Source organism: Cervus elaphus, chromosome 5 (assembly GCF_910594005.1).
Source record: "Cervus elaphus chromosome 5, mCerEla1.1, whole genome shotgun sequence".
Classification (NCBI taxonomy): Eukaryota; Metazoa; Chordata; class Mammalia; order Artiodactyla; family Cervidae; genus Cervus; species Cervus elaphus.
In genome coordinates, this window is record NC_057819.1 from 109,635,767 (window position 1) to 109,650,512 (window position 14,746).

General features: G+C 43.7%; 1 protein-coding gene across 5 annotated transcripts in view; it reads right to left on the bottom strand.

The window, feature by feature from the left end:
- B4GALNT2 (beta-1,4-N-acetyl-galactosaminyltransferase 2) overlaps positions 1-7,006 on the bottom strand; it is a 61,423-nt gene extending 54,417 nt beyond the window's left edge. Inside the window, exon 1 of one of the 5 annotated variants that reach the window (XR_006341270.1) lies at positions 6,856-7,006. Coding sequence is in view for 2 of the 5 variants with exons in the window: in XM_043904259.1 (XP_043760194.1) it covers positions 6,856-6,887 (32 nt within the window). In the remaining 3 variants the exon portion in view is untranslated. Of the gene's footprint in view, positions 1-4,678; positions 4,849-5,605; positions 5,711-5,882; positions 6,026-6,855 lie in introns of those variants that run through there. The other 4 variants (XM_043904259.1, XM_043904260.1, XM_043904262.1 and 1 more) reach the window with 4 other exon arrangements.
- Positions 7,007-14,746: the final 7,740 nt, after the last annotated feature.

Sequence of the window (14,746 nt, forward strand, 5' to 3'; positions counted from 1 at the left end):
GAAGATTTAAAAAACCAAGGACTTCCCCGGTGGTCCAGCGGGACCAGACTCTGCTCTTCCAATTCAGGCAGCATGAATTTGATCACTGGTTAGGGAACTAAGATCCCACATACCACGTGGCACAGCCAAAAAATGAAAATAAATAAAATAAGAATTAAATAATTTTTAAAAACAACATTTTAGACTTTGATAGGTCAAGAACCTTATAATCTATAGTGTAACTACTGCAGAAATAAAATATAAATAGTAAAGCTAATAGACAGGAAAATGGGATAATAGAAAAAAAAATCAATTCCAAAAGTGCAGAGAAAAGAAGAATATAGACCAGGCAGAACAAATAGAAAGCACTCACTGAGATGTTAGATTTAAACCAACTATATCAATAATTGTTACCATTCAGTCACTAAGTCCATCCAACTCTTTGTGACCCCCATGGACTGCAGCATGCCAGGTTTCTCTGTCCTCCACTACTCACCAAGTTTGCTCAAATTCATGTTCATTGAATCAGAGATGCTATCTAACCATCTCATCCAATAATTATATAAATTGATTAAATGTTCCAATTAAAACATAAGGTAATCAGACTAGATAGAAAAAAGAAACCCAAATATATGTGGTTTGCAAGAGATACATCAAAACAAAATGATATAGAAATGTTGAGTAAAAAGGAAGATAAATATACTAAATGTAACCAAGATAAAGTTGCTATCTCTATATTAATATTAAAGTTGACTTAATTAATATCAAGTGAAGTTTACTTCATTTGATATTAATATAGAGATATTAAGCAAAACCACAGATAGAGGAATACCTCAAGCTATAAAATACTCAGCTCACAGAAAGAGATAACAATTCTTTATTCTAATAACATACCCTTAAAATATATAAGGCAAAATACTGAAAGAATTACAAGGTGAAACAGACATATTAACAATCATGGTGAGAGAGATTTTAACCTGATCAACAAAGCAATCAAAAAGTTAATAAGCATTTAGATGATTTGAAGCAGACAATCAGCAAACTTAATATAAATGGACTATATAAAGCCTTACATGTAATGACTGCAGAATATGAATTTATTCCAAACATACACAGAACATTTACAAAAACTGAAAATATGCTGGGTCATAAAACAAGTGTCCAAAATTTCAAAGAATTTCAGTAATATAGAGTGTATTTTCTAATCCTAATGCAATTAAGTTGGCAGTGAATAACAGAAAGATAACTAGAAAATCCTTGCTTTTAAAAATTCAGAAATGCACTTCTAAATAACCATGGGTCAAAGAAAAAAAATCACGATGGAAATTAACATTTGTTTGAATCACATGACAGTGAAAATACCACAAGTCAACACCACTGGAAAACACCTAAAAAGCAATACTCACAACGAAATTTATGGCTTTGAATATCTCTATTAGAAAAGAAGAAAATCTGAGAGTCAGGAAGTCAAGCATCTACCTCAGAAATTAGAAAAAGATCAGTAAATTAGGCTCAAAATAAAGTAGGAAGAAGAAAATAATAAATATGAGAGCAGAAAATAATGAAATAGGGAACATATACTTTAAAGAATCATCAAAGCCAAAAACTGTTTTACTTTAAAAGTGAAAAGGGAAGTGTTAGTTCTACTCTTTGTGACCCCATGGACTGTAGCCCACCAGACTCCTCTGTCCATGGGATTCTCCAGGCAAGAATACTGGAGTGTGTTGCCATTCCCTTCTTCAAGGGATCTTCCCTTGATCGAACCTGGGTTTCCTGCATTGCAGGTGGATTCTTTACCATCTGAGCCACCAGGGAAGCCCTTATAAAAGTAATAAGCTCATTGAAAGGAATTAAGATAAAAACAAGAGCAGGCACAAATCACCAAAGTCAGGAATGTCGGGAGCATCACTTGAAACTTAAGGCTATTAAGGAAGTAATAAGAAAATATAAATGAGTAATTTTGTGACACTAAACTTGAAAAGAGGAAATAAGCAAGTTCTTAGAGAAGAATACAGCTTTAAAAAACTGACACAAGGGAAAATAGAAATCTGAATAATTCTATAAGCCAAATTTTCATTTTCAGTTGATTTCCTATTCTTTCAAGGAATAGGAAAAAAACTACAACTTATGAAACAGCATAAACATTTCACCAAAACCTTACAAAGATATAAGAAAGAAAGAGGGACTTTCCTGGTGGTCCCGTGGCTAACACTCTAAGCTCCCAATGCAGGAGACCCAAGTCTGATCCCTGGTTGGGGAATGAGATTCCACACACCACAACTAAGAGCTCTAATGTCACAACTAAGGCCCAGAGCAGCCAAATAAATAAAAACAAATATTAAAAATTTTTTAAAAAAGAAAAAATCACAGCCAGTCTCATTCATGGAAATAAATGCCAAAGTCCCATGGTAGCCAGTCTCCAGGGTGGCCCTTGGATGGTCTCAGCTTCCAAGTAGTCACACCTTTGTGTAGCCCTTTCCACCCTGGCCAATAACAGCACAGAGTGGAAGAAGCCCCTTCCCACACGAGTCTGGGTGGCCAATATGAAAACAACATAGGTCACTTCTGAGACTGCTAATAAAAGACTCTGTGACTATCACCTTGGTGACACATTCTCAGAGGATCTGCTCTGGAAAAGCCCACTGCTATGCTGTGAGTTGCCCATGCAGAGCCACGTGGAGAGGAACTAAAGTCCCCAGCCAACAGGTACTTGAGTGAGCTAGGAAGTGGATCCAGCCATCAACCCCAGTAGAGTCTTCAACTCATCACAGTAATTCCATTAAAATGTGTTATGTTTCCACTGGATAGGTTTATGATTATTATTTTTAGTGACTTTATGTATTTTTAGATTTTTCACAGCTTTAATTTTTAATGTAGTGATAGAAACAACCCACCTAAACAAAAGTTCTCTGGGGTCCTCAATAATTTCTAAGAGTTAAAAGGGTCCTGAGACCAAAAAGACCAAGAACTGCTGATCTAAGTTCTAAGCAATTACTATGGTTCTTGATAATATAGATGAGGTTTTACAAGGACTTATAGTACAATACTGGAGAAGGAAATGGCAACCCACTCCAGTATTCTTGCCTGGAGAATCCCAGGGATGGAGGAGCCTGGGGGGCTGCCATCTATGGGGTCTCACAGAGTCAGACAAGACTGAAGCAACTTAGCAGCAGCAGCATAGTACAATACAGGGAATATAGCCAATATTTTATAATAACTATAAATGGAATATAACCTTAAAAATTCATCAGTCACTACAGAAAAGACCCTGATACTGGGAAAGATTGAAGGCAGGAGGAGAAGCGGATGACAGAGAATGAGATGGTTGGATGGCATCACCGACTCAATGGACATGAGTCCAGCAAACCCTGGGAGGTGGTGAAGGACAGGGAAGCCTGGCATGCTGCGTCCCTGGGGTAGGAAAGAGTCAGACACCGTTGGGGAACTGAACAACAAAATGGTGCACACTTGAAATTCATTGTACATCAACCATATCTCAATAAAATTTTTAATACAATAATAATACAGATGAGCTTCAAATTAGCACATTACTTATCCTTTAATAAAAGTTATATTCTATATGCAAGTTAATCTGAAGAACTCACAGGCACAGCTGGTTCCCAACACATACCTGGCTCAGCTACATAGATTCCTTTCAGGAGTAAATGTGCAATCAGAAGAAGTATTCAGAATTGCTCAAGCTCATTTCTCCATTTAAGCAACAGACGTAAAATAGACACTAATAGCACAATGATTTTAAAGACGCAACCAAACATCTGGTTACTTCTATCTTTAGTGGTGACCACTTGAGCTTTTCATTTGTGTTTAAAATTTAAAATAGTAAAAACAGTGCAAACTGCCAAGTATATTTTGTTTGGTATGAATTTACCACTTATGAATTAATTCATATATAAACTATTTTACCCAATTAGAATACCTTTAAAAATTGCAGTTTATTTTTTAATTGTCTGCAAATGAAAAGAAGGCAAGACAATAGTAATTATCATTGGTATAATATATTATTACTGAAGATAATTCTGTCCTGTAGAGAAGGGTATTAAAAAATGATCAACTGATGATGTCAAATATGCTAGAGTCATAACTTCTCCAAGAGGTCAGGACAGTTGTATTCCGCATATCTGGTATAACGCCTCTCACATGGTAGGATTATCAAATTTTTGTGGAATGAAATGCTATGAATAAAATGTCCCACACAATCAAAAAAGTACTTACTATCCTCAGAGTTAGATTCCAACCTGCTGCTTTCAATGTAGCCCTTGGACAACCTTTATTCTCCATTTCCACAACTGTAGCTTGGACATGACACTTCAAAGAGTGCTGAGATGAACTCTAGTAGTACAATCTAGAGCAGGGCCTATTCATAACAAATAAGTGCTCCACAGTAGATGAAAGGAATTTACCGACCAACATTTACTGAATTTTACTGCATGCTACTATAGTGATTGTTTTTTCGGTAGGTAGGGTGTGTTGGAGTGAACTATCCTATCACAGAGGGACAAAAATCAGAAATATCTATTTCAGAGTCAGGTATTTTTTTTAATAAAAAAGAAAACTAAAAAGGCAAAAAAAAAAAAAGGTTAAAGGAAAGTTTCTTTTTAGTTCCCCAAGGCCACACGAGTCAGCAGCCTTACTATCACAGAGACATAAACATAGCAAAAATATCAGGCAAAACCCAGACCTTTTGTTCACAATTCCAGCGGTCCATATGTGAACGGAAAGTCAAGTTTGTTGAGGACTTGCCAGCTTTAAATTCCTTGGCACCAGTTGGGAGCCTGGGGGCAGGGTTCTTTCTCACTCTTCAAGGAATGTGGGATGAAGGAAGTCTCTGGCTAAGGAAGGGGAGAGGTCTTTCTGCGACGAAAGGGCTACCTCCACCCCTCGCTCAGCCACAAAAGTGAAAGTGAAAGTGTTAGTCACTCAGTTGTGTCCGACTTCTTGTAACGGAGGAGCCTCGTCCATGGGATTCCCCAGGCAAGAACACTGGAGTGGGTAGCCATTCCCTTCTCCAGAGGATCTTCCACACCCAGAGATCGAACCTGAGTCTCCCGCATTGCAAGCGGATCCTTTACCATCCGAGCCACCAGGGAAGCCCTTACAAACTGCGCTTCATGTTAATGCCCATAAAACATCATCCCACCAACACGTTTTTGCATCGCCGGGAGACGCCTTCCTTGTTAGCATTAAATGATCGTTTTAGTTTAGAAAAATACAAAGGAAGTAAACTTTGGGGATAAAAAGGCACAAATTGTATTTCTGATCCTTCTTCCTGGTTTATAAAAACTAAATGAGCCCTCCAAGTCTATTTTTCCCCTGTTAATTATTACGCTAGTCCTTAAGAGGATTTAGGTCCAGAACCACAAAACAAACATTTACTACTGCCTCGAGACTGTCGCCTGGACCTGAGAACCGACTTTTCAAAATCTGACTCCTAAACCCCAGGCTGTCTTCTGAAGCTGCGTAAGGGACGCAGCCGCAGTTTCCCACTGCCCAGAGCCGGCGGTTGCCGCGCAAGGGTCCCACACCCCGGGGACCCACACCTCCAGCCCTGTTCAGAGCCTCCGGGTTCCAGGCCGCCCCGCATGCTCGGCAACACCGTGCTACGCACTCCAGGCTCGAGAAGCAACCTCCACGTCAAATTTTCCATTTCCACCTCTAAAACCAGTGTTTCCCGGAGCGCAGCGGTCGAGAACAAGCAAGGGCTCTCATCGGCGTCCCCAGGCGCTGTCTCCTAGCTGCCCCACCTAGGTAGAGGGCGGACCGGACTTAATTTAGAGACCGGCTGCCCCCTTCCTTGACCCTGGCGTCCGCGGACCCGGCACTTGGCCGCTCCACGAAGGCGCGTCTGGCTGGCCAAGACTGACCTCTGCTCCAGAGACACTCACCAGAACGAAGTCATCACGAATCCCGCCGCCTCGGACGCCCTGGGCTGGTGGAGCCGGGAAGCCTCCCAGCCGATTGTCCAGCCCTAGGCACCAACCCGGGGTAAAGGAAGCCGCGAGAGCTTGGGTCGAACCCGCCCACTTCACCACCAACCCCCGCCCATCTCTCGGGTCTTGTCCAGAGCACAGCTTGGCGCCAGGGCGTCCCAGCATCTTAGTGGTCTTTGGGAGACCATTGAACCTTTTAGGATCTTAGAATCCCGATCAGGGATGGAACTCTATGTCCTTTCCAACGGAAGCTCCAAAGTCCTAACCACTGGCTGCTGCTGCTGCTAAGTCGCTTCAGTCATGTCCGACTCTGTGCGACCCCATAGACGGCAGCCCACCAGGCTCTCCCGTCCCTGGGATTCTCCAGGCAAGAACACTGGAGTGGGCTGCCATTTCCTTCTCCAATGAACGAAAGTGAAAGTGAAGTCGCTCAGTGGTGCCCAACTCTTAGCGACCCCATGGACTGAAGCCTACCAGGCTGCTCTGTCCATGGGATTTACCAGGCAAAACAGTACTGGAGTGGAATGCCATTGCCTTCTCCGCCTAACCACTGGACCACCAAGGAATTCCCGAGGTGACAGTAATGACCTAGTCCCTGCCTATGATAGATACTAGGCACAAACGCTTTATTTACGTGGGACCATTTATTCGTCACAACAGCCCTAAGAGACCAGTGCAGTTATTAGCCCCACTTTTAGGACGGGGAAGCTGAGGCGAAGTAGGGTGATCAGTTGAGTGGAAGAACGGAGTCTGGGTGACTCGGAAGCCCGTCCCTTGGACGCGGAGCCCCCAAGCCGGCCAGACTTAATCTTGTTGGCCCGAGTTGATTTAAAAAAAAAAAAAAAAAAAGACCTCTCCGTGGAGAACCGCGTGGACTCAACGTTTTTTTCCCATGGCACTCGCACTTCCCCTCTCCTGCCAAGATCACCTGCCCCGGGCTGCCGGAGCCCATCCTTGCATCGCGTCTCTCCCAATCTCTGTGACACTTCTTCTTGGTGGGTAAACGGAGCTGCCTCTCCACCAGAAAGAATAAAATCCCCGCGGCCGTCTCTAGCCTCCCTACGACCCGCAGCCTCTCACTTTCCGCCCTGTTGAAACGGTAGCCATCCACTCGTCCGCGAGCCTCACAACCTCCCGCGCAGCTCACACTTGAGTTCGCGGAGATCCGTCTTGCCCCACCTCCACCGCGCTCCGTACTCCACACCCCCGCCCCACCGGAACTGTTCTGGCGAAAGATCGGGGGAGGAAAAAGCGGCAGTTGGTCAAGTCCCTCTCACACTCTTGTACAGCCACTTAATGCCTGTGTCTGGAAGAGTCTGGTGGATTTCAGGTGAAATTAGCATTTGCCCATCCCATTTCAGCCAGGTGCGGTGCTGAGAGGCTCCCTGTGGTTCATCTCAAGTGTGATTGTATTGTATTTTAGTATGATCCAGTATTTAAATCACGAACATAACCTTGTTTTAAACTAGACAAAACGATGGCATTAACAATGCCATTGCAAAATGACCTATTTTCTGTCCATATAAGTTCCAAAAAGGAATTTAAGACAGACATAAAATCAAACAAACCCAGACAATCAGTGAAACCCAAAGTTTGGGAAGAGATCTACTACCAGAGAGATCTACAGCCTTGGTGTAACTGAGTCCCAAAGTCAGCTCAGAGTTTCTCAGCAGCCAGCAAAAAAAGAGAAACCCTGCTGGAGGGAGTTCTGGAGTGGCTCTTGCAGATAACTTTCCTACCAACGTTGCAGGAAGGGGGCTCCTTCCAGAGCCCGAAAATGGGTTCTTGTTTAACACTCAGGAAATGAATTGTCAGAGGCGACAGTACATGCTGACAAAGCAAGAGATTTTACTGGGAAGTGGCGCCCAGGAGGAGAGCAGTAGGATAAGGGAACCCAAAAGATCTGCTCTGCCTGGCAGCTCAACTCACAGTCGCTCAGCTTGAAGTCTTGGTTTTTGGTAAGGGGGTGAGTTTCCGGTTGTCTTTGGCCAATCATTCTGACTCAGAGTCCTTCCTATTGGCGCAGGCATTGCTCAGCCAAGATGGCTGCCGGAGAGAAGGATTCTGGGAGGTGGTAGGGCACATAGTGTCTCCTTTTGACCTCTGTGGAACTCTTCTGATTGGTGGGGGCTTATTAGTTCCCCGTTCCTTTCTAGGACTTATCTTAAAATAACTCATGCATATTGTTACTATGGTGCCTGGCTAGAGTGGGTGGTTTCAGCCAGTGTGCTTCCCCTTAGCAGAAATAGCTGTAAACCGGATGCCGTGATTTCCTGGACAAGTGTAATCAGCAAGACACTGTAGCACGTGCAGGTACATGGAGTAAAAACACCCCATTGTTTACCAAGGGCTTTCACATACATTGTACTCCTTAATTCTACTCAACTCTCATAATGTACCGCTTTGCAGTTGTGAAGACCCAGCCTGGGAGAGATTTCACGACTTGTTCAAACTCTTGTTGCCAGCGTCTGAGTGAAGACTTGCACCCTGGAGTTGTATCTCTAAGGTCAGTGCACTGTACCGCACCTGCCCCCTAGTTCTGTCTAAGAGGGGAGCTCTTCTGACTTAGACATGAAAGTGTTAGTTGCTCAGTCATGTCCGACTTTTTGCGAGCCCATGGACTATAGTCTGCCGGGCTCCTCTGTCCATGAAATTATCCAGGCAAGAATACTGGAGTGGGTTGCCATTTCCTTCTCCAGGGGATCTTCCCAACCTAGGGATCGAACCCAGGTCTCCTGCATTGCAGGCAGATTCTTTACCACCTAAGCCACCAGGGAAGCCCGACTTGGAGAGGGGACCAGGTTTATTTTTCGTGACTCTTGCCTCACAGAAGTGTTGTGGAAACTGAGCAGGACCCTGTGGAATCCTCCGGAGCACAAAAGCCTTTTTGGGTCCCCCATTTCTTTCTTTTCTTTTTAATTTTTAATTATTTTATTTTATTGGAGTATAGTTCATCAGGTCTCTTGTTTCTTATTTGTAGGATAAAGTCTTCAGCCTCTTGATCTTCCCTTAGTATCAAAGGACAGATTCAAACAAGGAAATAGGGAATGCAAAAACAAAGGAGGAACAATCAAGAAACTATAGTGCTGGATGAGCAAGTTCCTGGTTCCTCCTCAGGGAATGTACATAATAATTACCATTGAGTTCTACCGGAACTAAGGCCCCACCCAAGTGAAGGTGCAGATGGTGACAGCAGCCATGAAATAAAAGGACACTCACTCCTTGGAAGAAAAGTTCTGACCAACTAAACAGCATAATAAAAAGCAGAGACATTACTTTGCCAACAAAGGTCCATCTAGTCAAGGTTATGGTTTTTCCTGTAGTCATATGTGGATGTGAGAGTTGAACTTTAAAGAAAGCTGAGGGACTTACCAGACTGTTCAGTTATTAAGAGATAACCTCCCAATCCAGGGGACGTGTTCGATCCCTGGTCAGGGAACTAAGATCCCACATGCCTCACAGTCAAAAAACCAAAACATAAAGAAGAAGCAATATTGTAACAAATTCAATAAAGACTTAAAAAAAAAGAAAGAAAGAAAGCTGAGCACCGAAGAATTGATGCTTTTGAACTGTGGTGTTGGAGAAGACTCTTGAGAGTCCCTTGGACTGCAAGGAAATCCAACCAGTCCTTCCTAAAGGAAATCAGTCCTGAATGTTCATTGGAAGGACTGATGCTGAAGCTGAAACTCCAATACTTTGGCCACCTGATGGGAGGAACTGACTCATTTGAAAAGACCCTGATGCTGGGAAAGATTGAAGACAGGAGGAGAAGGGGATGACAGAGGATGAGATGGTTGGATGGTATCACCGACTCAATGGACATGGGTTTGAGTAAACTCCGGGAGTTGGTGATGGACAGGGAGGCCTGGCGTGCTGCAGTCCATGGGGTCGCTGTGAAGAAGGGATTCACAGGGCCTGGACTCCCTCTGAGGCCTGTTCACGCTGATTGTGCTCGGCCGCCTCCAGTGGACTCTGTGCTTACTGCCTGTGGAAACTACTACAGAAGGATAAGACCCCTCTGGACAGGGGAAGCTTGAAGATCATATCCAGGTTACTCATCGCCTAAGAGAAAACATACTCTAATCACCCCCGCCTCCGGACAGGTCATAAATTTTTTCTGTATCTATCGGAATGTAACCACAGGCTTATCGGTTATTCAGTTCAGTCGCTCAGTCGTGTCCGACTCTTTGCGACCCCATGAATCGCAGCACACCAGGCCTCCCTGTCCATCACCAACTCCCAGAGTTTACTCAAACTCATGCCCATCGAGTCGGTGATGCCATCCAGCCATCTCATCCTCTGTTGTCCCCTTCTCCTCCTGCCCCCAATCCCTCCCAGCATCAGGGTCTTTTCCAGTGAGTCAACTCTTCGCATGAGGCGGCCAAAGTATTGGAGTTTCAGCTTCAGCATCAGTCCTTCCAATGAACACGCAGGACTGATCTCTGTTAGGATGGATTCGTAGGATATCCTTGCAGTTCAAGGGACTCTCAAGAGTCTTCTCCAACACCACAGTTCAAAAGCATCAATTTTTTGGCGCTCAGCTTTCTTCACAGTCCAAGTCTCACATCCATACATGACCACTGGAAAAACCATAGCCTTGACTAGACGGACCTTTGTTGGCAAAGTAATGTCTCTGCTTTTTAATATGCTATCTAGGTTGGTCATAACTTTCCTTCCAAGGAGTAAGCATCTTTTAATTTCATGGCTGCAGTCACCATCTGCGGGGATTTTGGAGCCCCAAAAAATAAAGTCTGACACTGTTTCCACTGTCTCCCCATCTATTTCCCATGAGGTGATGGGACCAGATGCCATGATCTTAGTTTTCTGAATGTTGAGCTTTAAGCCAACTTTTTCACTCTCCCCTTTCACTTTCATCAAGAGGCTTTTTAGTTCCTCTTCACTTTCTGCCATAAGGGTGGTGTCATCTGCATATCTGAGGTTATTGATATTTCTCCCGGCAATCTTAATTCCAGCTTGTGCTTCCTCCAGCCCAGCGTTTCTCATGATGTACTCTGCATATAAGTTAAATAAGCAGGGTGACAATATACAGCCTGATGTACTCCTTTTCCTATTTGGAACCAGTCTGTTGTTCCATGTCCAGTTCTAACTGTGCTTCCTGACCTGCATATAGGTCAGGTGGTCTGGTATGCCAATCTCTTTCAGAGTTTTCCAGTTTATTGTGATCCACACAGTCAAAGACTTTGGCATAGTCAATAAAGCAGAAATAGATGTTTTTCTGGAACTCTCTTGCTTTTTCGATGATCCAGCGGATGTTGGCAATTTGATCTCTGGTTCCTCTGCCTTTTCTAAAACCAACCTGAACATCTGGAAGTTCATGGTTCACGTATTGCTGAAGCCTGGCTTGGAGAATTTTGAGCATTACTTTACTAGCATGTGAGATGAGTGCAATTGATTGGTAGTTTGAGCATTCTCTGGCATTTCCTTTCTTTGGGATTGGAATGAAAACTGACCTTTCCCAGTCCTGTGGCCATTGCTGAGTTTTCCAAATTTGCTGGCATATTGAGTGCAGCACTTTCACAGCATCATCTTTCAGGATTTGAAATAGCTCAACTGGAATTCCATCACCTCCACTAGTTTTGTTAATAGTGATGCTTTCTAAGGCCCATTTGACTTCACATTCCAGGATGTCTGGCTCTAGGTGAGTGATCACACCATCGTGATTATCTGGGTTGTTAAGATCTTTTTTGTACAGTTCTTCTATGTATTCTTGCCACCTCTTCTTAATATCTTCTGCTTCTGTTAGGTCCATACCATTTCTGTCCTTTATTGAACCCATCTTTGCATGAAATGTTCCCTTGGTATCTCTAATTTTCTTGAAGAGATCTCTAGTCTTTCCCATTCTGTTGTTTTCCTCTATTTCTCTGCATTGATCGCTGAGGAAGGCTTTCTTATCTCTCCTTGCTATTCATTGGAACTCTGCATTCAAATGGGAATATCTTTCCCTTTCTCCTTTGCTTTTTGCTTTTCTTGTTTTCACAGCTATTTGTAAGGCCTCCTCAGACAACTATTTTGCCTTTTTGCATTTCTTTTCCATGGGGATGGTCTTGATCCCTGTCTCCTGTACAGTGTCACGAACCTCCGTCCATAGTTCATCAGGCGCTCTATCAGATCTAGTCCCTTAAATCTATTTCTCACTTCCACTGTATAGTCATAAGGGATATGATTTAGGTCATACTTGAATGGTTTAGTGGTTTTCCCTGCTTTCTTCAATTTAAGTCTGAATTTGGCAATAAGGAGTTCATGATCTCAGCCACAGTCAGCTCCCCGTTTTGTTTTTGCTGACTGTATCAAGCTTCTCCATCTTTGGCTGCAAAGAATATAATCAGTCTGATTTCAGTGTTGACCATCTGGTGATGGCCATGTGTGGAGTCTTCTCTTGTGTTGTTGGAATAGGGTGTTTGCTATGACAAGTGCGTTCTCTTGGCAAAACTCTGTTAGCCTTTGCCCTGCTTCATTCTGTACTCCAAGGCCAAATTTGCCTGTTACTCCAGGTGTTTCTTGACTTCCTACTTTTGCATTTCAGTCCCCTGTAATGAAAAGAACATCTTTTTGGGGTGTTACAAGACCTAAAAGGTCTTGTAGGTCTTCATAGAACTGTTCAACTTCAGCTTCTTCAGCGTTACTGGTTGGGGCATAGGCTTGGATTACCGTGATATTGAATGGTTTGCCTTGGAAAGGAACAGAGATCATTCTGTCATTTTTGGGATTGCATCCAAGTACTGCATTTCAGACTCTTTTGTTGACCATGATGGCTACTCCATTTCTTCTAAGGGATTCCTGCCCACAGTAGTAGATATAATGGTCATCTGAGTTAAATTCACCCATTCCAGTCCATTTTAGTTTGCTGATTCCTAGAATGTCGACATTCACTCTTGCCATCTCCTGTTTGACCACTTCCAATTTGTCTTGATTCATGGACCTAACATTCCAGGTTCCTATGCAATATTGCTCTTTACAGCATTGGACCTTGCTTCTATCACCAGTCACATCCACAGCTGGGTATTGTTTTTGTTTTGGCTCCATCCCTTCATTCTTTCTGGAGTTATTTCTCCACTGATCTCCAGTAGCATATTGGGCACCTACCGACCTGGGGAGTTCCTCTTTCAGTATCCTATCATTTTGCCTTCTCATACTGTTCATGGGGTTCTCAAGGCAAGAGTACTGAAGTGGTTTGCCATTCCCTTCTCCAGTGGACCACATTCTGCCAGACCTCTCCACCATAACCCGTCCGTCTTGGGTGGCCCCACACGGCATGGCTCATAGTTTCATGGAGTTAGACAAGGCTGTGGTCCGTGTGATCAGATTGGCTAGTTTTCTGTGATTGTGGTTTCAGTGGGTCTGTCCTCTGATGCCCTCCGGCAATACCTACCGTCTTACTTGGGTTTCTCTTATCATTTATTAGCTGGTTTGAATGTAACCACGGGCTTATTGATTATTAACTGTTTGAACACATAACACATGAATAATGGGGTTATTGTGATTGTATTTACCCTTCGTTTGTTTACGTAAATCTCAAGGAATTTGGGCTGGTGGGTTTGGACACGCACACATGGGGTATAAAAGATTTTCACAAATGCCGGTCGAGGTCCTTGGCTAAGAGGAGACTCTGACTTGGGCCCGCCGGTATAATAAACTGCACTCCACTATCTGCATTGTCCTTCTGAGTGAGTTTGTTTCCCTGAACGCGTGGCTACAATAGCTGAGCAACTGAACTGAACTGAACATTCTGATGTCCTCCAGAGTTCTTGACCTCCTATCAATAGAAATTGATAAAAGATCAGACAAGAAATACAAGCAAGGCTTTATTGGGGCCCCTGCTGCAGTAGGGGAGAATCGAAAACAAGTAACAAGTTACCTTGCTCCTTTCATATAAGGAAAAACCTGGTTCCTTATTTGGGGTGAGGGTAGGGATGTGTCTAGGGGGTCAAGCCTGAGGGATGGCTTCCACGGTTTGCCCACCCCTTTGGCAGTGTTGAGTGCAGGGCATGCACATTGCCCTACTTTTGCTTCCAGTTCTTCAGAAGTGGCAGTTGGGTTTTTTGGTTTGCCTTTTTTTTTTGTCTTTTTGTATCTTGTTGTCCATAACCTCGCCCAAGCATGCATGCTGTTAGTTTTATTTTCTTATAATTTAGTTTCTTTGTATTTTGTTGCTTGAGACATTTGCCCAGGTGCAAGCCCTGCAGCAAAGGGTCCCTGGTCCCAAGTCCCAGCCTCTCAATTCCTGTAACACCAACCTGTTACCTCACCACCAGCCAATCAGAAGTAAGTCACAAACTCTGCAGCCTTCACTCCAAATTTTCCCTATAAAAACTTTTACCTGAACGCTTTGAGAAGTTCAGAGTTTTTGAGCATGAGCTGCTCTTTCTCCTTGCTTGGCCCTGAAATAAATGTCTCTTTTCTCCAAACTCCAAAGTCTCAGTTTGGCCTCATTGTGCATTGGACACAAGAACTTCTGTTCAGTAACATTGTGACCTGTGATTTTGGGCTCCAGCGTGCATTCTCTGCGGTTGGCAGGAAGGGAAAGTTACCTAAGTAAGGATGTTTGCTCTTTTTCAGCTTAATTTAGCCAGGGGCTTAAACACCAGTTCCCCATGGCAAAGTCTGGCTGTGGTCCCTTGGGTGTCTCGACCAAGAGCCAAGCAGTGTTCGCTGCTGCCCTGAGAGATGAAAAAAGAGCCCCTCCATTCTACCTGGAGCCCTGAGGGGTGACCAGGTCTGAGCACATCTAACTCCATGCCGTCTGGGCTAGCCTGAGGGTAGCCTCTCCAGGATGACACAAGGCTTTCTCATGGTGGCCG